We start from the raw sequence: 27,961 nt of genomic DNA, 5'->3' as shown, positions 1-27,961 counted from the left end.
CCTTTTCTAGAATTGAAGCAGATATTAGGACCAACAGTCAACCTCCCATTTCTTAAAAGCAATCAGGCCATTAAATCACCCTGCGGTTGAAAGCAGTTTGTAGATGAGGCGCCCTCTGATCTGCATCCCTCACCACACGTACCTCAGCCTGCTGACGTTGCCCAGCCCTAGACCTGGTGGCATAATGACAAGGCAGCTCCCTGGATGATGAGGGAGGCAGGAAGTTTTCCGGGCACAGGCTCTACTGTATTATAGAGTAGTAATGGAAACCACAACCTTCAATATGACTTTTCCCCCCGAACCTAGCATTAGCTGGTGTTAAAGTATTTCAGCCAGGGAAAGCAAAAGCTTTTAGTGGTTTTACCATGTCTTGAAAGGGAGAGTTTGACCCAGGTCCTAGATGTCTGGGAAAAGGATGCATTTGCAACTTCAACTCTCTTGAGCTTCAATTTCCAAAGAACCTTCCATCAGAATAGACTTTGCAGGGAACTCACACTACATTGGCACTCTCCAGTCTTCATCCTCGACTCTGTTCCCTCATTCTTTTCTGGTCAAGCCATCCCAAACTGTGTCTGCAGCCGTCACATAGACGCACACTCCTGAGTTGGCACTTTTATCCCTGACTTGTTTCCAGAGCTCCAGACGTATATTTGTGTCTGTTTGCTGAATGTCTTCTACCCAACAGGCACCTGCAGCTCAGCATATTCCAGATCAAACCAATCAATTCTCTCCATCACTGGGAGCAGCCTCCTTCGCCTTCTCTATCCCTTTCTTTATTTTGGTGAGCCACATGGTCATTTATCAGATTGTTCAGGCTGAAAACCTTGGTGTCCTCCCCCCCCCCCCCAATTTCCTAATTGTCACCAAGGTCCATCCTCCTGTACCCTAGCATGTCTCACTCTCCCTTCTCTTTTTCTCCACCTTACTGTCACAGCCCTGGTCCAGGCCTTCATCAGCTCTCACCCGCACTGGGAAACTGCCTTCTAACTGATCTTGGGGTCACAGTAGCATCTCACCAGAAGAGCTCGCCTGCACAGCTGTCAGAGGATCCCTGGAAAACACTGCTCAGTTTCCATCTGTCTCTCGCTTAAACCTATCTGATGGCTCTCATTGCCAGTATGATAAGGTCCAAACTTCTGGTCACACCACATCAAGTTCTTCCCATCTGGTTCCCGGCCATCCCGGTGTCTTCCTGGGACACTCTCTACCATGTGTCATGCAGGAGAGACTACGATCTGCCCCCCCCCCCCCCAATTTATGTTCTCTCCTGCTTCCGGATTAAAATAATGACAATTGCTGGGGCTCCTGGGTGGCTCAGTCAGTTAAGCATCCAGACTTCGGCTCAGGTCATGATCTCGTGGTTTGTGAATTCGAGCCCCGCATCGGGCCCTGTGCTGACCGCTCAGAGCCTGGAGCCTGCTTCGGATTCTGCCCCTCCCCCGCGCGCACTCGCTCGCTCTCTCGCTTTCTCTCTCTCTCTCTCAAAAATAAATAAATGTTTAAAAAATATAATGACAATTGCTAATTCCTGTTACAGTCTTTCTTGCAATTCAGTGTGGCCAGGTGACAAAGTTCTGGATAGTGGAATGAAGCAAAAGTATCATGAGAAAGTTTCCAAGAACTTTTGCAGGAGGACGTGACCTTTACCCCTCCTCTGTTCCCCCTTTTTCCATCCTACAGTCTGGAACAACAGTGTGACGGCTTCCATCTTGGACCATGAAGATGCGGGGTGCACCCCAGGGAAAGGAAAGCAGCAAGCCGGGAGGTGCCACGGAGCAGAATTGCCACAGCCCTGACTGCCTATATCTGGAATTTTCAGCGATAGATGAACTTCTAACTTAGTTGAGCCACTGTTATTCTGAGTCTCTGTCCCTTGCTGCTGAGCCTAAGCCTAACCGACATCGAATCTGCTAGCAGGTAGAAGATGCTCTAGGTAACCTCATGTTTGTCTTTTCCTTTCTCTGCGCTCCAGAGAAGCCAGCCAACACCGTGGTCTTTCAACTTTTCACTCTTCCCATAAACGTTTATTGCCATGGCGTCTTGGCTTTCCGATGTTTTGGTTTCCATAGACACTTTTTGTCCCAGGTGACCTCCAGTGATCATTTAAATAACGCTTTTGCCACTGTACACCGTAGACAGGTGGGGTTTGCAAACTGTATCTGACTGGCAGAGTTCCTTCCGGAACCATAACTTCAAGGCATTCTGGAAATGCGGCTTCGTTCCCAGTTCTGCAGAACAGGCAAGCACACTGGGAACGGCTGTGGCGTGGGTCAGTCCGGAGTGTCCAGCTCATTGTTCTCTGTCCATCCCCTGAGACACCTCTCCCTTCCATAGACTTCCTTCCGTAGACTTCCCAAGGTGTTTCATGCCTCCTTTAGGTCACTTCTGCATTTTCCTTCTGCCTTGAATCTTGCCCTCCCCCCACCCTCACTTCCTGTGGGTTTATGCTCATCTCCTAGGATCCAAATCCAGTGCCACCCTTGGCAAGAACGAGTGGGTCCCGCCTGCTGCGCGGTCTAAGTAGCACTTCGGACATCCTTCAGAAATTGTCCTGGCTGAGTCATGCTCCCTGGCTTACAGCTCCCTCTCCCTCTTCTCTACTAGAGCATGAGCTCCTCGGGGGCTGCGTTATCAGCACCCGTGTGCCTGTGCCCTTCTCTGCATTCCTCTTTGTATTCTCGGGCACCGGGCAGGCACTGAGGGAATATTTGCTGAACTAGTGAATACTGATGAGGGCTCCAGAAAAAGCTATCTCCTCCCCCCAGACCGTTTAGGGTTGACAGTACGGACTCCCGAGCACAGAACTGCTCGTGTAGTCATCTCAGCTCCTCCACGTGCCGGCTGAGGGCATCTCGGGCGCATTATGTAACCTCCCTGTTGAATGAGTTCAGTAAACCCTACAGGGTTGTTGTGAGGATTAAGTAACAGTTTCTGTGCAGCACTTAGCACACAGTACCTGGCCCACAGATAGAACTCAGCAAACACCAGCCATTATTGTTTCGTGGTTGTCTCTCTCTTTCATGCTGGTTCCCTCTTCTCTCCTCTGTCTGTACTTTGCTTTTCAATAACGTTTTGACACAACAAACATCTTCTGAGCCCCAGGACTGTGCCAGGACAAACAGTCGCCCGTGCTGGGGAGCACACTGGCTTTGGGGGAGGCAGACACATAAACCCTGAGCTGCAGCAAAGCTGAATGATGGAGGTTCTCCCCAGTTTTCGTGGAAGCACAGGGAAGGGGAGAGGGCAGGTCAGGAAATGATTCACAGAGGAGGTGGTCCTCCAGTTGATGCTCGAAACGGGAGTGGGAGGGAGAGGTACCTGCTGGGCAGTGAGGGGAGTGTGTAAAGGTGTGCAGATGGCCAGCACAGTGTGGCCTGGGGAGCTGCCAGTGGTTCAGAAGACTAGGCCCACGGTTCTCACACTGGAGCGTGCATCACAATCCCCTGGAAGCCTTGGTAGATTGCTCGGCCTCTTTACCAGTGTTTCAGATTTATCAAGTCCGGGGTAAGTGCATTTTTTTTTTAATGTTTGTTTATTTTTGAGAGAGAGAGGGAAAGAGAGAGAGAGACTGAGCCGGGGATGGGGAGGGGCAGAGAGAGAGGGAGACACAGAATCCGAAGCAGGTTCCAGGCTCTGAGCTGTCAGCACAGAGCCCGATGCAGGGCTCGAACTCACGAACCGTGAGATCATGACCTGAGCCAAAGTAGGACGCTTAACCCACTGAGCCACCTAGGCACCACTGAGATTTTGCATTTTTAATAAATTCCTGTGTTGCACTCCTGTTGCTGGCCAGGGACCCCCTCTGGGTGGGGGCGAGGCACAGGGATGGTGGGAAGAAGAGAGGACTTAAGGCACCAGCTCAGCAGTTTAGTTTTTTTATTTTTTTTTAACTTATTTATTTTGAGAGAAAGAGACAGAATGAGCAGGGGAGGGGGTAGAGAGAGGAAGAGAGAGAATCCCAAGTAGGTTCCGCACTGTCAGCACAGAGCCTGATGCAGGACTCCATCTCCTGAACCATGAGATCACGTCCTGAGCCGAAATCAAGGGTCGGACACTTAACCAACGGAGCCACCCAGGCATCCCAGGAATTTAGATTCTATAACAACAGTGACAGCCAGAACTATGAAAGCATTTTAAGGGGAAGAGCATCCAATCAGGTCGGTGTGGCACAAGTAGGTTTTAAGGGCACACGACTTCAGAAGGGAAGGCACGTGAGCAGTTGAATCCCGGTGAGTTGTGGGTGATCTGGGCCATGCTGGGCATGGAGCCCAGTCTGTGCAGAAGCCCCAGCCTCCCAGCCCCGGCCTCTCTCCCCTTGCTGCTCTTTTCTCCCGCTCACAAAGGAAGAGGTGCGTCCCTCTTTTCCAGGGCCACCATGTTGTCTCCTCCGGACAGAGCGTCTTCCAAACATCTTCAGTTGTTCCCCGACCTCTTCCTGTTGGGCGTAGTTGAAGCCAGACCTTCAAATGCACCCCAGCTTCTAGAATCACACTACCCATCGGCTCCTTTTGGCTGCTATTCTTGCTACAAAATTTATTTATTCTGTATTTTGGTATAGTTGATATACAATGTTCCATTAGCTTCAGGTGAGCAACATAGTGATTCTACACGTTTATAGAACATGCTGTGCTCACCATCTGTCCCCATACAGCGCTGTTAAAGTACCGTTGACTATATTCCCTGTTGTACCTTTCATCCCGGTGACGTATTCATTCCGTAGCTGGAAGCTTGTACCTGCCCCCTCCCCCGCCCTCCCCTCCCCCCACCAATCTGCTTCACCCATTTTGCCCCCCCCATCCAACCTCCTCTTTTCTGCCAACCATCAGTTTGTTTTGTAGTTGTGGGTCCGTTTCTGCTTTTTGTTTGCTTATTCATTTGTCTTTTTTTAGAGTTCCTGTATTGAAACGTTGATAACTTTGTTTCTTTAACCAAAAACTTCTCAATGAATGGTCACCACCTGCCTGATTTCTTCACCCCAGGGCTTGACTGCCTCAGTCTCATTTGCACCTGCCTAAACAATGAAAGGCAACTTGTTTTTCTTGTTTGCTTTAATAGCATCACCACTACTCCCACCAACATGTCTTTTTTTTTTTTTTTTTAAGTTTTACTTTATTTGAGGGAGACAGAGAGAGTGTGAGTGGCGGAGGGGCAGAGAGAGCAGGGATAGAGAGAATCCCAAGTAGACTCTGAGCCGCCATTGCAGAACCCGAGGCAGGGCTCAAACTCCCGAAACTGTGAGATCATGACCTGAGCCGAAACCAAGAGTCGGATGCTTAACCAACCGAGTCACCCAGGTGCCCACCCCAACCTCCCCGCCACCAACATGTCTTAAAGAGAACCCACATAAAAAGCTCTGACAAAAATAGTTAATAAATGTGGAAAATGCCTGAACAGAATTGAGTTTTTAGTCCTCCAGGCCTTTGTCAACCTTTCTACTGCAAAACAGCTTACAGGAAATCTGTACGTGGCGGGAATATTTTATTGTCCCTGAGTCAGCCGACACAATCCGATTTGTCTGAACTGATGAAATCAGAAGAAAATGGGGACTTATGTTAAGTGTCATTCCACAGAGACATTATGTCTTATACTCTCCTGGTCTGTGTACAGCCCAGTTCCTTAGAAACACGATTTCTTCACCTTTGCACTAACGACGGTAAAGAGGTGGTCATGAATTGTCCACCATTTGTTTCTACATTCTAAATTTTTTAAAGGCTTGAGATAAAAATGGGGCCTTCGGGGGCCTGGGAGCAGAAGCAAAGACTGCTCTTAAAGGTTCTTCATTAACAGTTCTGCACTGACAGTGCCTGGGACTCTCCCTTTCTCTCTGCCCCTCCCCAACTTGCTCGCTCTTGAAATAAATAACCTTAAGACAAAACAACACAAGGGGCGCCTGGGTGGCTCAGTCGGTTGAGCGTCAGACTTCAGCTCAGGTCATGATCTCACGGTTCGTGGGTTCGAGCTCTGTGTTGGGCTCTGTGCCGACAGCTAAGAGCCTGGAGCCTGATTCGGATTCTGTGTCCCCCTCTGTCTCCATCCCACCCCTGCTTGTGCTCTGTCTCTGTCTTTCAAAAATGAATAAACATAAAAAAAAGTTTAAAAAAAAAGGCAAAACAAAACAAAAGGTTCTTCATTCAAATGTTGTAAACAAAACACGAAATGTTCACTGAATCCAGTTCACCCTCTTCAATGTGTGACAGGGACTGGCTTCCTTCCTGAAGAGGCTGTTTTCTGAGTGTTGCTTATAGCCAGAGATCTCACTTTTCTGTTTTGAACTTTCCCCCTTCTACTGGACCATTTCTCTTTTTGCTGTAAATCCTTGAGGCCATGTAGTCTTTTCACAGGTACCTTCCAACAGTGAGGGAGCTGAAATATCCCCCAAATAAATTTCTGACTCATAATGTCAATGAATCTGAAGAGCTGGGAAGTTACAGAAGGCAGAGAGGCCCTTCTCTTATTAGTAAGTGTTCCCCTTTAAATGTTTCTCCTCCGCTTTCTTCCTTCTGTGGCTTTGCAAAAATCCACAGCTTTCTCGGCCGTTAGTGTTCTTCCCTGGGAGCAAAAGTGAAGACTCTATTTTTCTAGTCCAGGAGAGCACCAGCAACTCTTCCCTGTAAGCATCTTCTTGGGTGAAGGGCTTCTCTCTTTTTTAAGCCAGCAACTTCCTCTTTTAAACACAATTCTGGATTTACTCACTGTATTTGTTGAGAGGACACAGAGCAAAAAGCCTGTGATCTTAACCCCCAAGCTCTTCCTCCCCAGAGAGCTCCCAGGGAGGTGGGAGGAAGGGTAAGAGACTCCTCGGGAATCCGTGCTGGGAGAGCAGAACCTGGGCTGCTGCGTTCCTGGAGGGAGCCCCGGGAGCCCAGTGGGACAGGGGTGGAGGAGGGGTGGGGAGAGGACAGGGAGGTGTTTGCCCCCCTCCAACTCTGGGGACCCTCTCCAAATCAGAAGAGAAGATTGATCACATTATTTTATACTTGAGGCAACCCAGTGAGATCCACGTGTTCATCTTTCTGGTCTATTTGTTCTCTCAACTGGAAAGAATTTAGAAGTCTGAAAAAACTGCCAGAATATTGTCTCCTTCACTCTGGCTCCTGCCAACTTAATTTGAAATTGGCTTTCTCAGTTCTCTCTTTCCCATCTGGGAAGAACCCAGACAGATTTCTGCCTGCAGATGGTAAAACTCTGCCCCACATCCACGCGAGATCTGCTTCTTCTAGTCCAAATTAGGAGGTTGGCTCAAAATGATGTTGGTGACCTTTCGGGCCACACTGGGGATTGTCCCAAGGGCAATTAGACGGCCACCCAGGGCCTGATGGTTTTCCTAAAGACTTGCAGTTTTTCAGAAAGGGCGCGGTAGGGAATTGGAGAGAAACTATAATAAGAGAAAGTCTGAAATGCCCTGGAACGTCTTCAGGTATGACATCATGGAAGTATTGCCAGTTCTTAGAAAGTTATCCCAAGGCTGAGCACACTATAGGCTCAGTCAGACACTTGCTAAATATTTATAGGATGAATGAATAAACACACTGCTAGAATGAACTAAATAAACACTCGATAAATACAAGGGATGTTCTTTATGTTTTCTTTCATTTGTTTCGATCGAAAAATATCTTAGCCGTTTCCCACAATCTTGTTTTCAGATTCAATCTTGTTTCCAAATTGATGAATACAATGGCTGCTGGCCCAAAGACCCCTTCCCACCATCCGCAAAGGTGACCGCTACGATGGCATTCCATCTCTCTGTCCCTGTTAAATTTGAGTATACCAGTGGGAAGGTTGGAAAACATTTCTGCCCCTGAAAATATAGCAGACACTGTCGTGTGCTGAGGATTCTACAGGCTGCGTGTGACTATCAAGAAAACAATCAGTCTATGAACCGCAGAGGTGGGTGTGAACACCGCTGCCCTGGGCCTGTTTACGTTCCTCCCAGCTACCAGGTGAAGGCGATCAGATGGAAGGCGGAGATGGCCAGGTGTCATTCCTCTTCGCTGCCAGATGGAGGTGGTCAGGTGACATTCCTCCCAGCTGCCAGCTGAAGGTGATCTGATGGTTTTCTTCCTTGTTTGCAGTCGGCATTTCTGGAGTTTGCCCCCCCAGGTATGCCATCCAGGAAGACCACGAGACAACGGGGTGATTATAGGCAAGACCGAAGATGTCAGCCCTTGCCAAAGGAAGGTTATGGAGAGTGGTGGGGTTGTGTACGTGAATGACCTCCCAGTCTACACTCAGGTGGGTGCCAGGACCAGAGCTCCTCAGCACCTTCCCCAGATCAGCACCACAGGGGTCATGGAACCCAATGCCTACTCTCCTGAATCAATGCCATACTGAGTTGCTCAGTGGTTTTCTTTTCTTTAAAAAACAATTTTTTTTTTAATTTTTTTGTTTATTTTTGAGAGAGACAGACCGCAAGCAGAGGAGAGACAGAGAGAGGGAGACAGAGAATCCAAAGAAGGCTCCAGGCTCTGAGCTGTCAGCACAGAGTCCAGTGCGGGGCTTGAGCTCACAAGCTGTGAGATTCTGACCTGAGCCGAAGTCAGACACTTAACCGACTGAGCCACCCAGGCGCCCTGCTCAGTGGTTTTCAAACTGTGATCTGCACGATCTGAGATATTCTGCCCAGAATGAGCAAAAATTCAAGCATTCCCACTTCTAAACTGAAGAGCTCTACTTTTTTTTTTTTTATTATTATTATTGATTTTGTATTTTAGGCTTCTATGCTTTTATTAGAAGGGAATGCTGCATTCTTCAAGCAACAATGATAGCCAGTGAGGTCAAGGATAAGGGGTCTGACGGTTCTAACATAGGACCCTGTTTCCTATAGGCACTTAACACATGTTCATTAGATTGAAGAAGCACCGCTTTCTCTGAACTTCATTTCCAAATTGAAACATTTAGGACTGAGTCTGCATTCTTGTGACTTTCACTGCAGGGAAACTGAAACCAACCTGAAGTTGGACCGTGTTTATTTGCTATCGTTTAACCCAACCAGCACCTCTTGTTTACAGAACACCCAGCTCATAGGGAGCACTCAATGAGTGTTTGTTGAATGGATGAGTCAAATGCAAGATGCGTAATCCTATGCAAGGGACTTGCCCTCATTTGTAAAATGAGCCTAAATCCACCTTCTTTGTAGTTTGTAGTGAGGATTAAATGGAAGAAGATAGGTGAGTTGTTTAGCACATAATAGGATCAAGAAATTTTATTTTATGCTCTTCTCTTTCACATAAGCAATAGATATACCCTGCGTGTACTTGAGGGAGGTGATCTCATAAGTGAAGAACCAGGCGGTGAAGAACATGCTGGTGGCCAACAGCAGCGTAATTGGAGGGGGAGGACAGCCAGGTGCACCGGGCTGGTATGTCTCCTCATGGTCTCCGGCTCTGTTTTGCTGGCAGAAAAGGATCGTCCACCATTCTGCCCTGTCTGGGTTTTCATCTGCTGCTCTGGACCTTCTTGCTGCGGTTCAGGCAGAGGCTGTGAGGACATCAGGAAGATTGGCCAGAATGATCCTATCAAAAAGTAAGCTCTGCATGGGAAACATGGTGGCCAAGACAAAAGTTGTCTTTCGGTGAGTTGTTTTTATTTTATTTTATTTTTTTAACGTTTTTATTTATTTTTGAGACAGAGAGAGAGAGAGCATGAACGGGGGAGGGGCAGAGAGAGAGGGAGACACAGAATCGGAAGCAGGCTCCAGGCTCTGAGCCATCAGCCCAGAGCCCGACGCGGGGCTCGAACTCACGGACCACGAGATCGTGACCTGAGCTGAAGTCGGACGCTTAACCGACTGAGCCACCCAGGTGCCCCTCGGTGAGTTGTTTTTAAAATCTATGCAACGTGAACAAAGGGGAGCATTGCACAGAAAAAAAAATCTGAATAAATATATGAACACACAAATAACCTAGTGCATGATCTGTCTGCAGACAGTAACGGGACCCGTAGAAAAGTGACAGTGATTTCCTTACTCCATAAAGGCCTCTTCTTGCTCTGGACACAGCCATTCTGAATGCTCAAAATGGACCATGTAATTTCCACCTTGTTTAGGGCTTCCCCTGCATTAAAGCTGGCACTTTTTGTCATAATCTAGGTTTCAGCATAGGGTGAACGGATATACATTAGAAACATAGTATTTCCTTCTTACTGAGCATTGCCATCTTCAGACAGCACACATCACTGTCCTTCAGTGAAACTTTCTGCCTCTCAGGGCTGATTGCATGGACTGTACATATACACTTTAATGTTACTTACTTCAAGGTGAGGAGAACTGGGGAAGAATTTCCTTCTAGTCCTAAAAGATTTCCTAAGAGTTTTAAAGACGTTGTGCTTTACTCATAGACTTTGCATCCAGTCTGGATGTAAAAATTGCTCCTCTCTATGCACTGTGACAACAAGAGTGGTTTTATAATTTGAAGGGGATAGGTTAGCATCACTACTGAGATGGAGGGCGACATGTATATTTCAGATACGATGTAGGGATCTAGGTGTGCGGTTTAAGTTGGGTCAAAGTGCCAGTAAAATGTTAAATTATTTTTATATGATATTCTTTTTTTTAAATGTTTTTATCTATTTTTGAGACAGAGAGAGAGCGTGAGCAGGGGAGGGGCAGAGAGAGAGGGAGACACAGAATCCGAAGCAGGCTCCAGGCTCTGAGCTGTCATAACAGAGCCTGACGCAGGGCTCAAACCCACGGACTGTGAGATCATGACCTGAGCCAAAGTCGGATGCTTAACCGACTGAGCCACCCAGGTGCCCCTACGATATTCTAACATATCATCCTTTTCCTCTCCTTGAGCTGATGTTGGCACACCATCGTAATGATATCTGTCAACAAACAAACTGACCTTGAGCTGCATAGAAAAACACACAATAGCTTTGTCTATGGGATCGACATCAAGATAAACAAACAAAGCATTTCGGGTTGGGCATGTCCCCAGCATAAAATGGACTCAAGGTATGAGATGTTTTCTAGTTATACTCCAGTCTTTGACAAACCTCATTTGGTTGCTGTCCAAAAGACAAGCAGTGAACCTTAAGAGAAGCCTGCTCCACAACTCTCACGTCAGAGTGGTTAATGACCATCATTGTCAAGTCCTTATTTCCTACACCTCGGCATAGTGGTGTGCTGATAAAATGCCGCTCAAAACCAAAAACCAAACCCAAATATCGGTTGATTGATTTGTGATATTTGCCAACTTCCATAATGTAAATACTCCTGCTGTGGCTGATTTTGAGCTACCAACTGTTGCTGGTTTGCAAAATCCCTGAATACTTAGCAGTTAGATCTGGTGAGCTGTCACAAGGTGCCTCTGATGCACCTTTGTGTCTGTTTCTCTTCCATGCTCTCCTACGTCTGGGGCTTTATACCTGCTCTTACTTCTGCCTGGAATGTGCCGGTGACCCTACTCCTTACTCTGCGGTCTGGCTCTTCAGTTATGTTGTTGGAATCCTTAAGGGAATTAAACAGTGACATAAAGCACTTGGAAGAGTGCCGGTTGTACAGTGAGTGCTATTTAGGGGATGTTTATTAATATTCTTTTCCTTTAGTGACCATCAAGACTGAATTAGGCATTCCTCTTGTGTGTGCCCGTCTGCTCTGCTTCTCCTCCTGTGCTACGCCCCCAGACTGCGTTGTACTGGTTTCCTTTCTGGCCCTTGTTGGGTCAAGCTTCATAATGGAAGCACTGACCTCGTTTTCTCTTGCATCCCTGGCTAGCATAGTGCCTGGAAACTGGAAGACACTCGATGTATTCTTGTTAAGTAATAACCTGTTAGGGCATTGAATCTGTTGTTTACTACCAACTTAAATTAGAAATTAAGAGGGTAAGGAGCACCTCGGTCGCTCAGTCCATTAAGCATCCAACTCTTGGTTTCGGCTCAGGTCATGATCTCACGGTCCGCGGGTTTGAGCTTGGTTTCCGCTCAGGTCATGATCTCACGGTCCGTGGGTTTGAGCCCTGTGTCGGGCTCCATGCTGATAGCGCAAAGCCTGCTCAAGACTCATGCTCTCCCTCTCTCTCTGCCCCTCCCCCCTCAAAATAAATAAATAAACATTAAAAAAAGACATTTAGAAGGTAAGTGTGCATGTCAGAAATGATTATGAGGAAAGGGTGGAGGGGAAGATACAGTGATAGCTAAAGAAGATGTATTTTCTGGGGCTGTAGTAGGCTTTATTTGTGCTGACAGAAAGGGTGTTCCATTGATTGGAGTAGCCAAAGTAGGGTCTGATTCAGTTTGTGGTCTTCTGGTGCTTCCATGGACAACTGCATTATCATGGAGGGTAGTGACTTGTTGGGCATCATAAGAACACTTGTAAGTTCAGGAACTCTTTCTATTTAAGACTCTTATCCTGAGTGTGTGTCTTTGGCAGGGAAAGGTGGTAGGGAGAGGTTGTCTCTAAAACAGCTCTAATGAAATCCTTTTTTTTTTTTTTGATTGACTGTAAGTGCTTCTTAACCACTTTGAGGTTACAGATTCCTTTTAAGAATTTGATAAAAGCTTCTAACCAAAAGAATGCTCTGTGTACATAAATACATAAATCTTACACACAATTTATTTGTGTACTTCCAAAGAACCCCAGTGTAATGCTCCTGTCCTCATGCATTTTGTCTGATTTATCTTCATAATATTTCTTTGAAGTTGGTAGGGGTGGAAACAAAGAGTGATGAGTTCATTTGCCCAGAATACATAACGGTAGCAATTGCATAATTGATTAGGATGGCATAAATAACATCACCTGGCCATCCGGAGTGACTACTGGAAATTGAAGTGCTATTTTAAGGGAACTTGCTTTTATTATGAGGTACTATCTTTTATTTTTTTATTTTTATTTTTTATGTTTTATTTCTTTCTGAAAGAGAGAGAGAAAGACAGAGCGTGATTGGGGGAGGGGCAGAGAGAGGGAGACACAGAATCCAAAGCAGGCTCCAGGCTCAGAGCTGTCCGTCAGCACAGAGCCTGATGTGGGGCTTGAACCCACGGACGTGAGGTCATGACCTGAGCTGAAGTCAGATGCTTAACTGACTGAGCCACCCAGGCGTCCCCATGAGGTAATATCTTAAACATTTAATCAAGTCCTGGAATCTTCTGCAGTTTCATCTGGTCTACACCATGTTGGGAATCATCATAGTCATTCTTGTGTTCATTACTCACCGTTGCAAACAGACAATTGGATGGGTTTTAAGCTAGCCTGAGACCCAATAATTACCTAAAATTCTATCCTTTCAGTTGTATATTATGTAAGAGCTGGACTCCAAACACAGACATTAACAATGAGATTCTCTGAACTTTCTCATGTTTCTGCTAATGGAGGGTGGGGTGCGGTAGAGGAGGCTAACAAAAACCAGTTACTCTGTATTTGCAGTACATTTGGGAAGCCAGTTTCTTTTCCTAATTTTTTCTTGCCCATGTGAATAGTTTAATGCATCTCTATTCCCCGGAGACAAACCAGGCCAATGGAAGCAAGTCACATCATCTCTAAAAGGAGGGATTAAGTTTGTAGTTTCCAGTGTCTCTTCTGTTCTAACATCCCATGGTTGTCTGAAGCTGTCTTGGAGACTCTGCGGATGCAGAAAAAGGCCAAGCAGGATTAAACATGTTCTTCAGATAATCAACTGTTTTCACTTTAGCAATTAAATATGAAAAACTTCTGGGGTGTTGGGTGGCTCAGTCAGTTAAGCATCCGACTCTTGCTTTTGGCTCAGGTCATGATCTCAAGGTTCCTGAATTTGAGCGCCACCTTGGGCTCTGTGTTGGCAGTGTGGAGCCTGCTTGGAATCCTCTCTCTCCCTTTCTCTCCGCCCCTCCTTTCCTCTCTCTCTCTCTCTCAAAATAAGTAAATAAACTTAATATAAATAAATAAATAAATAAATAAATAAATAAATAAATAAACTTCTGTTCTCAATCTCTTGCCAAGTTTCACAACAGTGAGAGACTTATTTCTAACAATGTTGTAGACAAGTAGAGGTTTGAGAAATGAAATACTAAGCCTCATATAATGACACATATTTCAGGAAGAAAAATGGGATATTCTGAAACAAAATATCCATGTGAATGACTTTCCAAGGGCAAAAATATAAAGAACCTCTTCACTAGCATCAGAATATTTATTGGGCAGGAGTCGACAATGTTATAAGTATCTTGGGAGGTAAGTGTGACTTGAAAAAAACAGCAAGATCATCAATGAATACAGCACCATCAAGCTTCTTTTCTCTAGAAGTTAACTCTACTTGGTTAAAAGTTTCATCTAGGATATAATTTTGAATGCTATCGGGAACAACAGAAGTTTTCTTTCCTAAGCCCAATTCTTCTAAATTCCTGGAGACAGAATTAATATACAAAGTACATTGTACACCCGTGTGTTTGTGGGGGTGGGGTGGGGGAGGGGGGCCAGGGGCCGGGGAGTAAAGCTTGTTCACTCACATGTACCAGATATCTGAGTTAATTCTCTGTAGGTCCTGTGACTTACTTTGTAACAGTAAACAAATTACACTTAAGAATGGGAAAATCTTAGATGAGATAATGGAATTATCTGGAGCTTTGGCTAAACAGCTTGAAAGGTTTTATTAGAGCTGTCTTAGAGATAGCTTACCCCTATCTTCCTGTCCATGCACATACACGTAAGATAAGGAGCTTGAAAAAATAGGGAGAGGGCCCCTGAGTATACGCCAAACCCAAAACAAGGAAAGATATCCCCAGCAAAGGGGTAAGTCCCACACAGGCTGTGATGGCTCCTTATCTCCATGCTCCGGGCCCATGGTACTCGTCAGCAGCTGTGCAAGGGTCAACAAACTGCTGCCTTTCCCAACACAGATCTATCTCTTCCTAGCGGTGTTGGCCAAGTTATTGAACCTTGCTGAGTTGTTTCCTCATCTGTAAAATAGGAGATAGAAATAATAATGTCAATAAGAATACCTACTTTGTACAGTTTAAGGATTAAACATGATAATGAATATCCGGGGGGAAAATACATCAGTATTATGCCTAGCACATAAGTGCTCAGTAAATGGTATCAAAAAGTCAAGGAACCGAACTTCAGTCTGCCCATGGTACTGTGTTCCCTGGGTGGGAAGGAAGTGGAGACATTCAGTTACCCATTTCAGAAACATTTATTGAATGTCTTTTATGTATCAGACACTATTCCAAGTGACAAGACTTCAGACATGAATAAGAAGAATCTCTTCTGATGGTTAAGTTAAGCCACTCACCAAATAAATGTAATGTTGGTGTTGATGAATGCTTGAAGAAAAATGAGGCCAAGCCGGGTGATTTCATGTGAGAAAGACTATTAAAGAGAGGCTGATCAGGAGAACTATGCGGAGGTAACAGATGAGCACAGACCTGAAACAAATGGTGGGAAAAGCCTCGAGAAGCTTGAGGAAGAGTGTTCTAAGCAGAGGGACCGGCGACGGCAAAGGCCCTGAGGGAAGAACAAGGTAGGATGTCAAAGAGTGGGAAGAAGCCACTCAGCAAGAAAGACTGAAGGCCAATGACAAGCAAAACCCAGCAGTCTAGAGCATTAGAGGTCCTGGTAAAGACTTTGGGTTTAACTTGGAATGTGTTGGATAATAATACAATGAATACGACTTACAATTTTGAAAGATAATTCTGGCTGCTTTCGAGGGGACAAGAACAAAAGTGTTCAAATAGGGGCTATTGCAGCACGTTTGGAAAGAGTTGATGCTTATTTGGACTAAGGTATGATGGAGGAGGTGAGAAATGTTTAGGGGGAGAGCTTGAAGTTGATGGGTTAGACATGGTATGTGGGAGAGAGAAGGGGCTTTGCCTGAGCAGTCTGGTGATTGACTAGGGGATTACTGAGATGGGGAACATTGGAGCAGGAACAGGTGTGGGGGGAGGGGGGAATCAGGAGCTTATCTTCCACAGGGTGAGTTTGAGATGCCCATTTAATGCCCAAATGGCAGTACGAAGTGGGCCATTAAAAGTGCAAATCTGGAGCTCAAGTGAGAGATTAGAGTGAAGATATAAAGCTGGGAATCATAAGCATATAGATTGTATTTAAAGTCATGGGATTGATTGAAATTATTCAAAAAGTGAGCATGGATTAAGAAGAAAAGAGGTCAAAGAGGGAGCCCTGGGACACTCCAGCACAGGGATCAGGAAGATGAGGGCATCCTGCAAAGAAGGCAGGGAAGGAATAGCCACATCCCCACTTGACGATAGAGATACTGAGCCCTGGATTGGGCTCCTTTCTGGCCCACAAGTCCCCCCACCTTCATCCCAACCTTAAGCCCAGTGCAGCCTTCTCTTCAGCCAGCAATGCATTTAAAGGGATTAATCCAGAATCAGTTTAGGACATTGTAACACTCTACACATATTCATTAAATAGTATGTACAAGTGGATGAATAGATGACTATTGACAGATTTTATTTTATTCCTCCTTAAATATTTATTTATAAATATTTACTTGCATTTGATTTTTCTCCCTGGAGAAAAGATTGCACTTGCTTTGTTTTAAGGTCTATCAGAGAAAATTTTTGCTGAAGCCAGAAATCTTTTCAGTTAGCTTTTGATGGCATAAGCCTTGGAGAACTTTATAAAGTAATAATGAAAACATTTGTTCTTAAAGAAAGGGAAATGCAAATTTTAAATCTTACAATTTCACTGGATAAGATATTAGAGGTACCATATATTAATATTCATTTACTGATTTCATTATGAAACCAAAACTTATGTAATGCTTATTTGTACAAAGAGCTGCATGTAGGATATGGTAACTGATATTCCAGTAAGAACAGTAATGAAAATTAGTAGTAATATGTGTCAGGTCCAAAGGCTTTTACATGCATTTCGTTTTTTGTTTTTTTTTTAATCTTTATTACTGAGAGACAGAGAGAGACAGAGCATGAGCAGGGGAGGGGCAGAGAGAGAGGAGGAGACACAGACTCTGAAGCAGGCTCCAGGCTCTGAGCTGCCAGCACAGAGTCTGACGTGGGACTCGAACTCACACAAATAGGGAGATCATGACCTGAGCTGAAGTTGGACGCTCAACCGACTGAGCCACCCAGGCGCCCTGCATTTCCTTTTTGTTCATGATTCTCATGGCATCCTGTGAGAATCATACTATTATTACCTGTTTTGTACAAAATAAAAATTCTAAGAGTTACATAACGTTCTGGTAGTCAAATGATTAGAATTGGGCAGATTTGAACCCAGCTCTGTATGTCGATAGAGCTTGAATTTTTTTTTAATTTTTAATGTTTTCAGTGTTTATTCATTTTTGAGAGACAGAGAGAGAGAGCACAAAGCCACGAGCAGAGGAAGGGCAGAGAGAGAGGGAGACACAGAACCCGAAGCAGGCTCCAGGCTCTGAGCTGTCAGCACAGAGCCCGATGCAGAGCTCAACCCCACAAACCGTGAGATCATGACCTGAGCCGAAGCCACCCAGGCGCCCCAACGGAGCTTGAACTCTTAATCACTCTGCTCTGGGACCCCTTTTCACTAATCAACATCATCATCATCTTATTCATAGCTTAAAACCGAAAACATCATTAACAAGCTTGACCAACATAAATAAGCATGTGTCTCCAAACAAACAAAAATACCTAACAGTGAAATTCTGAAATCCACATTGAAGCAAGAGGAAAAACCCATTCACGTTTCTATAAAAAATGGTAACATTTTCTGTAACATCTCCTGGAAAGCGCAAGCCCCAAACTGGGACTTGGGTCTCCCAGCAAAGCGCAAGGGCAACGCAGAGGCTGCAGGGAGGCGCCCCAGCAAGCACCCTGGCAATCGCTGTCCTGGCGGGAAGCTCCGTGGAGGCCTCCGCAGCAAGAGCCGAAGCAAACACACTTGGGAGAAAGCAAAACCCAACACAGATGGTCTTGGGCCATACGAGCAGTGGTACCAGAGCCCCGATAGCGGCAGTGCAGCCTCAGCGACATTATGCACGGAGCCAAAGGAGCAAAAACCCTAAGGGACAGAGAGAGAGGAGGAAGAGGAAATTCCCTGGCATCTTCACAAAGGCAAGGGTCTAACGTTGGTAGTAATCATGCCACCAAATTCAAGGACTGAACTTCAGATATCTATTTGGAATATGCTAAAGAGACACAATGATCTGAATCTGTGACTGATCATCCGCTGGATGTGTTTTAATAGGATCATATATACTAAAGTGCATTATACACAGCAACATGGCAACTGAAAATAATTACTTATACTATTGCTATTGATGATATAATAGTGATCACAAATGTTATTAGTAAATAAATGGGTGATTTTAAAAACTCCATACCAAAGAGGTTTTTGTTATTTTGTCATTATTAATTCAATATGTAATTTAAATGGCCCTATTTTCTATCTTTTTGTTTCTGTGGATAGTCACCATATAGTAAGGTTCTTACCTTGCCAGGATGACCAGCTGGTTGTTATCTAATAAATCTGAGCTCAAGGATGTTAATCATTCTGTTTATGATTCCATTATTTCATTTGCCCGGGCCCTTTGCTTTCCCATAATGATTCTTCCTGTCTTCAGAATTCTTAACGTGATCATTTTATTTTTATTTTTATTTTTTTAATTTTTTTTTTCAACGTTTATTTATTTTTGGGACAGAGAGAGACAGAGCATGAACGGGGGAGGGGCAGAGAGAGAGGGAGACACAGAATCGGAAACAGGCTCCAGGCTCTGAGCCATCAGCCCAGAGCCCGACGCGGGGCTCGAACTCATGGACCGCGAGATCGTGACCTGGCTGAAGTCGGACGCTTAACCGACTGCGCCACCCAGGCGCCCCTTTAACGTGATCATTTTAATTGTTCCCCATTACTTCCTATTTTAAATTTTGTTAGATGGCATTTAATAAGGCTTCACTTTTGATTATAGAATGGACGCTTTTTAAAAATTTTACTTGGCTCTGTTTCTTCACTTAAAATTACAGCAGTAGGGTTCTGTTTCCCATCAAAAGGTATCCTACATAGCTTATTTCCCTTGGTTCAAAGATTCCACTGGAGAGCCACCAATTAATTTCAGATTGTCCCACACATATAAGGTAGGTCTTACTCCTCTACCAATTCTGAAAGAACACATCTTCCAATTGTGTGAATTCCAATCCTGAAAGAACACATCTTCCATTGATGAAGAAAAAAAATCTCTAGGGTTGCCCGGGCAATAGAGATGGGATTTAAGGAATGCACAATTATGGCCACGGCTGTCTGGTTCTCGTTCATACTAGAACAACTCATGGTACTTTTTTTCTTGCACTGGAAAGGAATATTAAAAAAAAAAAAAAAAAAAAAAAAAAAGCTGAGAGCCAGGGTTAGATAACTTGTGATTTTAATCAGAATTTTCAACTATAAAAAATAAGAACTTGAAAATTGGGGTTTGAAACAAAAACAGTTATGACATAATATTGCAAAATATTCTTATCGCTTAGTAAAGGCAAACTATAAATTATAAACCTTTTTCCACACATTTGGTCTTGTATCAAGTCAAAGCCCAATTATTTCTGAGGAGTGGGTCTTCTTTCAAAATAAGAGATTGCACTCTCAAAGCTTTAAAAACACCCCCCTCCCTGACACGTACACATAAACTGTCAAAGAAACATTTGCAGAGAGTCAGAGACATTTCTGTAAATCCTATGAGAAGATGTGCATCCTAGTGTCTTCTTGAAACGTATTCTGCTTGCTTTGGGATTCAAAAACGAGAGATGTGAAAAGCAAGGAGAGGCAAAGCAGCAATAATAGCAGCAGCCCCCAAAGGAGCAGCAGCCTCAGTGACACCTCTGTCCCTGTTGGTCTCCACTGTCTGGCAGCTGCTAAGTGGACACCTTTTTGGTGGCTGTTCATGCATGCAGACAGAAGCCTTTTTTTTTTAAAGCTTATTTATTTATTTTGAGAGAGGTGGTGAGGGAGAGAGAGAGAAAGAGCAGGGGAGGGGCAGAGAGAGAGGGAGAATCCCAAGCAGGCTCCAAGCCATCAGCGTAGAGCCCAATATGGGCTCAAATTCACCAATCGTGAGATCATGACCTGAGCCAAAACCAGGAGTCAGATGCTTAACCGACTTGCCACCCGGGTGCCCCTGAGAAGCCATTTAAAAAAGTCAGGCTTTACAGGTTGTCACGTTTTTCCTAAACTTCTCTCATTCGAGTACACGAGGACACGTTGCTTCTGAGTCTCTGCATTCAAGATGGACTGGCTCAAATAAGGCAGGAGTTTAAGAGATGAATGTAAAATTCTTTTTTCATGAAACAAACTGCATGGATAAAAGATGAAAGAGACCTGGCTGAACAATATTTCCTGTCAGACATAGCAAGGAGTTTTAGTTGATCATGAATTTATTATGAGCTAAGAGGTATATCACTGCCTAGAAAGCTAAGACATCGTTAATGCCCAGAAAGCACCCATACGAGGTAACAATTTTGCTGTATGCTGCATTGGCCAGACCATGCCCGACCTAGAATGTACAGATTAGCTTTGCACCACATCCTTCAAGTTCATCAAAAAAGGTTATGGGTGATGGGGCACCTGGGTGGCTCAGTCGGTTGAGCATCCGACTTCGGCTCAGGTCGTGATCTCGCGGTTTGTGAGTTCGAGCCCTGCATTGAGCTCTGTGCTGATGGCTCAGAGCCTGGAGCCTGCTTCAGATCCTGTGCCTCCCTTTCTCTCTGCCCCTCCCACGCTCATGCTTTGTCTCTCTCTCTCAAAAATAAAAATAAAAAACAAAACATTAAAAAGAGGTTATGAGTGAGATGGCAAAAAGTCTGGAAACTATGTTATAGGAGGAACAGTTGAGGGACTTTGATTTATTTAGCCCCAAAAAGGAAAGCTTTGGAAAGCAGAAGAGGAGGAGATACTGGTTGCTCATCTTCGATGCCTGAAGAGAACCTTGTGGAAAAGCTATCATAGTTGCTCTGGAGGTTCCCAAGGGAAAACCTAGGAACAGTTAGGGTCATAGTAGACAATTTCCAGCTCAAGGTTAAGAAGCTTTTTGTAATTACTATTTTCCTTAAAGTATGCTGGGCTGCTTACTCAATGGAGTGGTCACCTTGTTATATCTGGAAGATCCCAGTAAAGGCTGAACGCTTTCGCTTATAGGAGGGGAAGATGAATGTAAGATGGGACTCTGAGAGTTTCTATTCACAGTGTGGAAAGGATGGCTCATGGAGAGTTTGGAAGCCATCCTGGCCCACGCTGCACCCTCTCGTGGTGGAGTCTTAGACTGTGTCACCCTAATGGTGACCCTGTTTTCTCCATCGCTGCGAAGCAGACTGTGGTCTTGTTATCTAATTTAAATTACCATCTACCAAAATCACATTGCTATGGTTGTTGAAAACAGCCCTAGGAGGCTGTGTTCCGCCGTCTGAACTGACGATTCTTGCTTAAAGGTGGTGAGGGATGAGGCTCCCAGGCATCTGACCAGCCTGAGCCTTGTTCTTCTTGGGGATGGAGACTGAATAGCATGGTTAAGATCCTGCCTTTGGAGCTACACTAAGTTCAAATCCTAGCTCCACACATTACTATCTGTATGGAAATGTTTAACTTCTGGTGCCCCTTCCTCTGTAAACTAGAGATGACACTAGTTTGAGTCTGTCTCGTGGGTTGTTGTGAGAATTAAATGAGCAAAGCGGTATTACCTACTGTGAACAGAGCCCACTGCTACTTTCATATTTAATTTTTAATGCAGGCTGACACCTGCATTGAAATGTTTACTCGAGCTAGCCTCAAAAATGATTTCAGTACGTGGAAATGCCACTTAGATTCAACCCTAAGGTGTCATCCCACCAAGCTGCAATCAGTTCTTGAAAAACAAATCGGGTTTAGAAGACCACCTAAATATTCAAGTTCCAAAGGACAGGATCTATTGAGGCAGTGGTTCTCAGAGTGTGGTCCTTACATTGGCCGCATCAGCCCCAGCTGGTGCCTTGGTCCTCTCAGGCTGCTATAACAGAGGTAGCAAGGACTGCGTGGCTTAAACAACAAACACGTATTTTTTACAGTTCTGGAGGCTGGGAAGTCCAAGAGCAAGTCCCTGGCAGATTTGGGGTCTGGTGAGAGCCCGCTTCTTAGCTCAAAGATGGCTCTCTTCTCATTGTGTCCTCACAAGGCAGCAGGAAGGTGATGGGACTCTCTAGGGTCCTTTCTACAAGGGCACCAATTTTATTCGGGAGGATGCCTACTTCATGACCTGATTACCTCTCAAAGGCCCCGGCTCCTAGTGCCATCTCCTATTTTCTGTACCCCTCTTAGTCTTTCATGGCGTGCTTCCTTGTTTTGGTAAAACACATTCTCTAGCGGTTGCTTGAGCAAGACTGTATGATAGGTAAATATTTTGACGTTTGAAATGACTTTCCCACTTGACTAATAATTTTAGGTGGAAACCATACTCTTTTAGAATTTCAAATGCATTCCTTCATTGTCTTTGAGCTTCAAGCGTTGCTGTTGAGAAATCTGATGATATTCTGATTCTTGATCTTTTGTGACTTTTTTTTTTTTTTTTTTTTTCTCTAGAAGCTTTTAGGATCTATTCTTTGCCTTTTCATTCCGAAACCTCAAGTGCTTCAGTCCTGGAAGTTTTTCTTGAATTACTTAATTGATGATTTCTTATCTGCTGGACTGCTCTCCCAATTTTCTTATCTTTCTCCTGGAAGGTCATTAGAGAATTTACCCACTCCAGAGAATGAAACCTCCAGACTTCAGTCGAGATGGGAGAGAGATAGTTGCCTGGAGACATAAGCCTGGAGAAATGATCTGCTTGTTAAGCAGCTTTCACCATGTTCCCCCTTATTTTCAGACAGCCTCTCCCTATTCCCCCTTTGCTCTAATTCTTGAGGCACCTCTTGCAGTTCTGGAACATTTTAAGGATTCTGTGGTTTAAACTGGGTTGTTTCTCAGCTTTCCATACTTTTGGGGTTTGGGGTACTTACGTCTCATGCTTTCCAGCTTCCAAAATGATGTTGCTGTCATCTCCTTGTCCTTGTGGGCTTAAGTTTTTACTGGAGTTTAAGCATGAGAGGAAGCAAAATTAGATGCTTGTATTCAGAACAAATATCTGTATCTTAAAAATCTCTTAGCCATTCACTGGGGGGACATGATCAAAAAAGATGTTAACTGCCAGTTGACCCATGAGCTGGACCCAGGTGATTGGAGGCTCCTCACCCTCGCCCCTGTCCTCGGAATACAGGTTCCGCTTGCCTTTCCTGCTCCCAGAGGCTGCTCCAAGGACATAACCTTGAGGTGGTGATGTGGTGGTAAAAACATCTGCAAGGTATTATGGGCCTGAGCCCAGTTAGGGCCTCTTGATAAGCTTTTTAAGATGTGGAGGGCAGCCACAGGGATCCATTCGTCTTGCTGCTGTGCAAGACAAGCCTCGTATGTAAGTTCCCTTTGCTGTTTTGTTAAAACTGCCACCTACCAACCTGGAGTGGCTGCCTCTGTCTTTGGTCTCTCCCCGCCCTCTGTGCATGGGGGCCGGTTTCAGAGCACCCCAGGAGAGCTCCTGAGACGTGAACCTACAGTTGGTGGCAGCCCTCACTGTTTTCCATGTCCCAGCTCATGAGGCACTGACCACCCCCTCTGGCAATCCGGAAGCTGATGCCCCCTGTCTCAGGTACAAGCTTTAGCTAAAGACCCTGCAGTAGATACAGCAGACTGGGTGCACAGAAAGAATGGCCATCACGAGGCCCAGGTGGGATGGTGTATTGCCAAAGATGCCAAAATTGCCCTTGAAGTACAGTGACATTGCTAATGAAGTGACAGGCTATCCCGTGTGTTCTAAACAACACCCAAGGCAACTGCTGAAAGAATCTGGGGCCATTCACTGGAGTTCCCAACCAGTGAGGGACTGGCCAGTTGATCGTATTGGTCCCCTCCAAGTGAGGGTTCTAAATATGCCCTGGTTTCTGTGGACGCAGCATCTGGCCTGACCCAAGCCATCCCCTGCAGCAATGCAAAACAGGCTGCCACCATAAGGAGATTAGAGGGAGTGAGTGCCATTTATGGACACCTTCATCAGATAGCAACTGGGGTCGGGCGTGGTGGTCACATTTCAAAGGTCATGCTGTATAAGACTGGGCAAAAAAAAAAAAAAAATGACATTAAATGGAGGTTTCATCTCCTCTATAATCCACCAGCGGCAGGGTTGGTAGAAAGAAAACATATTAAGACAGCATGTTAAATTGTTAACAGATAAAACCAGGTGGAATAATACATTTGAATACTCAGTGAGCAGGGCCAGTTGCCCCATATGCCAGACTGGGGACCCCTGGCAAGGCCCCCAACACGAAAAAGGTGTGGAAATGACGGGAAACAGCCGTTGCCCCAGCTCTCTCCACCGTGGATCAATATGCTATCTGCTGAGAATGCCGAGCCCCATCACACCTGGGAAAGGAATGATTTACTGGAATCTGCAACAGGGCATACCGCCAGGGCTGGTGAGTTCCTTCAAATTGCTGGGTGGGGAGAAACTGCCCAGTCTCCACCGGGGTCCCCTTGTCTTGCCGCAAACCGGACCTGTTGAAATGTACTGTGTCTGAAACAGAACGTACAGCCTGAGAGAGAAGAGAAGATGGGGGTTCCTCTTCTGGCAAATCCTGTCCTCAGTCTATCTTCTCACACCTCACAGCGCTGCCCCCCAGGGCCAACATGTGTAGTGTGCACAACTGAGTCAGGTTCTTAAAGCTGCCAGCCTCCCTCTCCTCAAGGCCAGGTGGACACTGTCTTTCACTGGTTTGATTATTTGGCTACTGTCTTTGCTCCCTCCATAGGCCTGGAGGATGTTATAGCATACACAGAAGCCCTTACTAAATTCAGTCAGCACGCCCTGAACGATAGCCAAAAAACCACAACCAAAACCAAAAAAAACCCTGTCCTTACTGAACACTGAAATGACTCTAGTGAGAAAAACTGTCTTCTTTTTAAAAAAAATTTTTTAGTGTTTATTACTTATTTTTGAGAGAGAGACAGAGTGAGAGCAGGGGAGGGGCAGGGAGAGAGAGGGAGGCACAGAATCTGAAGCAGGCTCCAGGCTCTGAGCTGTCAGCACAGAGCCCGACGCGGGACTCAAACTCACGAACCGTGAGATCATAACCCGAGCCGAAGTTGGACGCTTAACTGACTGAGTCACCCCAAGCAAAACTATCTTCTAAAATAGGATGTCCTTGGACATTATTACTACCTCACAAGGAGGTGCCTGTGCCATTATCAAGCCAAAATGTTCTGAGCTCATACCTTATGAGTATGCTAATGTAGATCTTTATCGAATCACATGAGGACACAGGTGAAAATGCCCTGAGTGATCCAACCCCAGGCTAGAAGATTGAATAAATCAATGGCTTGGATCCTAGGGCTCTTAATAGAAAGAGGTGTCACTAATTTGGGGAATTATTGTCTTAATCTGTGTTTTCTCTAACAGGTGCCTGTATTGTTGCTGTGGCATCCTCCTCCAATGCAGCAGATAGCTATCAAAAGAGCCACCTCCACGTTAATGAAACCCCTTGCTGACCATTCAGGCATGTGAGATTGTAAGAGCCTGTTACTGAGGGTGGCACATTGGGGAATGTCATCAAAAAGACATGCCCGCCCGCCCGTTGACCTGTGAGCACTCTGAGGCTCCTCACCCGCGCCCCTGTCCTTGGAATACAGGTTCCACTTGCCTTTCCTGCTCCCAGAGGCTGCTCCAAGGACATAACCTTGAGGTGGTGATGTGGTGGTAAAAACATCTGCACGGTATTATGTGCCTGAGCCCAGTTAGGGCCTCTTGATAAGCTTTTTAAGACGTGGAGGGCAGCCACAGGGATCCATTCGTCTTGCTGCTGTCCAAGACGAGCCTCGTATGTAAGTTCCCTTTGCTGTTTTGTTAAAACTGCCACCTACCAACCTGGTTGGAGTGGCTGCCTCTGTCTTTGGTCTCTCCCCGCCCTCTGTGCATGGGGGCCGGTTTCAGAGCACCCCAGGAGAGCTCCCTAACCCGCACCATTCCAACCATGTTGCTCAGTCATCTCTTTCAAAGCCCCCTGCTTCTCATTTGGGGGACTGCTTCCACGTTTATACTGCACGAGGAGTACAAAGGCCACGGCACAAAGACAGGTGTAGAGTGCTGAGGGGGTGTCTGTGAGTTTGAGGGAGTGATGATATTTACTTGATTGAGTCAGCAGGTCTGCTGGGGGCATGAGGCACTGGCTTGCCAGGGGAGATGTTCACCGCGGCCTTTCTCCTTCACCCGACCTCATGTCCCCAGTGGCCCAGACTGCTCAGCCCCTCCCACGCCATCACCTCTGCCCTGAGGCAGGGTCCGCCTTGCTGAGAGGCTGGACCTGAGCCACCAGTTGGAGGAAGGTACTCCTGCCGGGCAGTGACTGCCGTCATGGCCCTGCTGCTGCTCTCTCGCCTGTGCCTCCTTGCCCGCCGGCCACGTGGCATTCCTGGGCTCGCTCTGCTGCCGCTGCTGGTGCTGCCACTCTGGGCAGGGGCCCGCTGCCCTTGCCAGGATCCAGCGTTGTGCCAACCCCTCCGCCACCACCCTGACTTCGAGGTCAGTGCCTCTCCCCTGCCCCTCCAGGTCTGGTCCTCGTGGCCCTGTAAGAAAAGCAAAACTGAGCCCTAAGAAGAGGTGGTGTGGGTGTAGTCACTCACCTTGACCACTTCCTGAGGGCCTGCCTTCAGCCGATGATGAGGAAACTCAGAGAGGTTGAGTAACCTCCCAGGTCTCACAGTGCCTGCCCGAAAGAGGCAGGCAGGCATTCAAACCCAGGTCTGACCTCAAATGCAAATTTGTTTCATTGCCCTGCTGTGCCCCTCGGGTGGCACTCTGGGCACACGAGCAAGGAAGTAGGATGATGAGGTATTTCCCAAGCAGCACGTTCCATCGTTTTGCAAGAAAATGAATATTTAGTTTGAAAGAATCTCAGCCCTACAACAGTACATTGGAAGGCAGGATGTTCTGCTTACCTTTGCTTTTCCCTATCTACCAGCCCTTTCTGTTAGGTACCTCAAAACAACCCAAGAAGGGCGGTAAAAATCGGTCTTTAATTTTTCCTTTCACCCACCTAACAATGTCTAAGGCTTTTGGGAACCATAATCAAACACCCTTTGGCAGGCAGGATGAAAAACCACGTGACACCTAGAGTTTAATGACTCCTAGTTCAACTCCTGTTGAACGAGGAAAGACTTAGTCCTGTGAAAATCAGAAAGAAACCTCCTTTGGAATGGAGTCAGGAGGCCAAGCAGGGGGAGCTCTCACACTCGACCACTCCTTGTCAACGAGGAGAGCTGGGGCACCTTGCCTGTGGATACCCCTCTACTACCCTAGCAGGGGGAAGAAAGGCTTTCTTCCTCCCTGGCAACAGCCCAGCCAATGAGACGTCGTTACAACTTAGCCAATGAAAGGCCACTATACTTCAGACTCCTAGTTTACTCCGATTGACTGTTTTTAACAGCCTTCCTAACTTCTCCTTTTCCTCCATAAAAGAGTACTTTGTTTCTCCTTTGTTCTGTGGATCTGCCTATGGTTTTGCTGTAGCCTGTTTGTCCTGGTTTGCAATTCTCTGCTATTCCCGAAAAAACACTTTTTTTTTTTTTTTTTGCTGGTAAAATAGCTGGCAGTTTTATTTTCAAGGTTAATATTACTTAGTGAGCAGAAGTGGGATCTAGAGAAGACCCCCAACAGCTCTGAAGGTGGTGAGCAAATGGGTGCTGGTGCCCAGAGAGCCTGGGTTCACTGCTTTCTCGCCCACCCTGGGGTTTGAGGGTAAGTTTTATCCTGGATTTCCAGCTCCGTGCTTTGTGTTTGAATTTTCCAGGCATTATTTGGGATTTGTTTTAAGGCCTTGGGTTTTGTTTGTCTTTTTTTTTTTTTTTTTTTTCTTTGTATGAGAATACTCATTTGGCCTTTGCTGGGACTCCTGTTTGGAACCGGACTGTTTCTACTGGAACTGTGCTGGCCTTTGGTTTGATTCCTTTTGGAACCAGGCTGTATCTATTAAAACTGCTGTTTAGAAATTTTTCTCTTTG

At 45.7% G+C, this 27,961-nt stretch overlaps 2 protein-coding genes across 2 annotated transcripts in view; both read left to right on the top strand.

The window, feature by feature from the left end:
- Positions 1-18,249, top strand: part of LOC147578134 (uncharacterized) — a 30,911-nt gene extending 12,662 nt beyond the window's left edge. The window contains exons 3-5 of the mRNA XM_086715174.1: positions 7,644-8,232; positions 9,232-9,571; positions 17,490-18,249. Coding sequence (XP_086571300.1) covers positions 7,644-7,719 — 76 coding nt within the window. The 3' untranslated portion in view covers positions 7,720-8,232; positions 9,232-9,571; positions 17,490-18,249. The remainder of the gene's footprint in view (positions 1-7,643; positions 8,233-9,231; positions 9,572-17,489) is intronic.
- A 6,691-nt stretch (positions 18,250-24,940) lies between these two features.
- Positions 24,941-27,961, top strand: part of CTBS (chitobiase) — a 44,141-nt gene continuing 41,120 nt past the window's right edge. Inside the window, exon 1 of the mRNA XM_086717421.1 lies at positions 24,941-26,483. Within this exon, the coding sequence (XP_086573547.1) occupies positions 26,316-26,483 (168 nt within the window). The 5' untranslated portion in view covers positions 24,941-26,315. The remainder of the gene's footprint in view (positions 26,484-27,961) is intronic.

This window comes from Puma concolor, chromosome C1, assembly GCF_028749965.1.
Source record: "Puma concolor isolate L17-30 chromosome C1, mPumCon1.1.hap2, whole genome shotgun sequence".
NCBI lineage: Eukaryota > Metazoa > Chordata > Mammalia > Carnivora > Felidae > Puma > Puma concolor.
The sequence above is the reverse complement of the archived record's forward strand: the minus strand, read 5'-3'. Positions and strand labels throughout refer to the sequence as shown.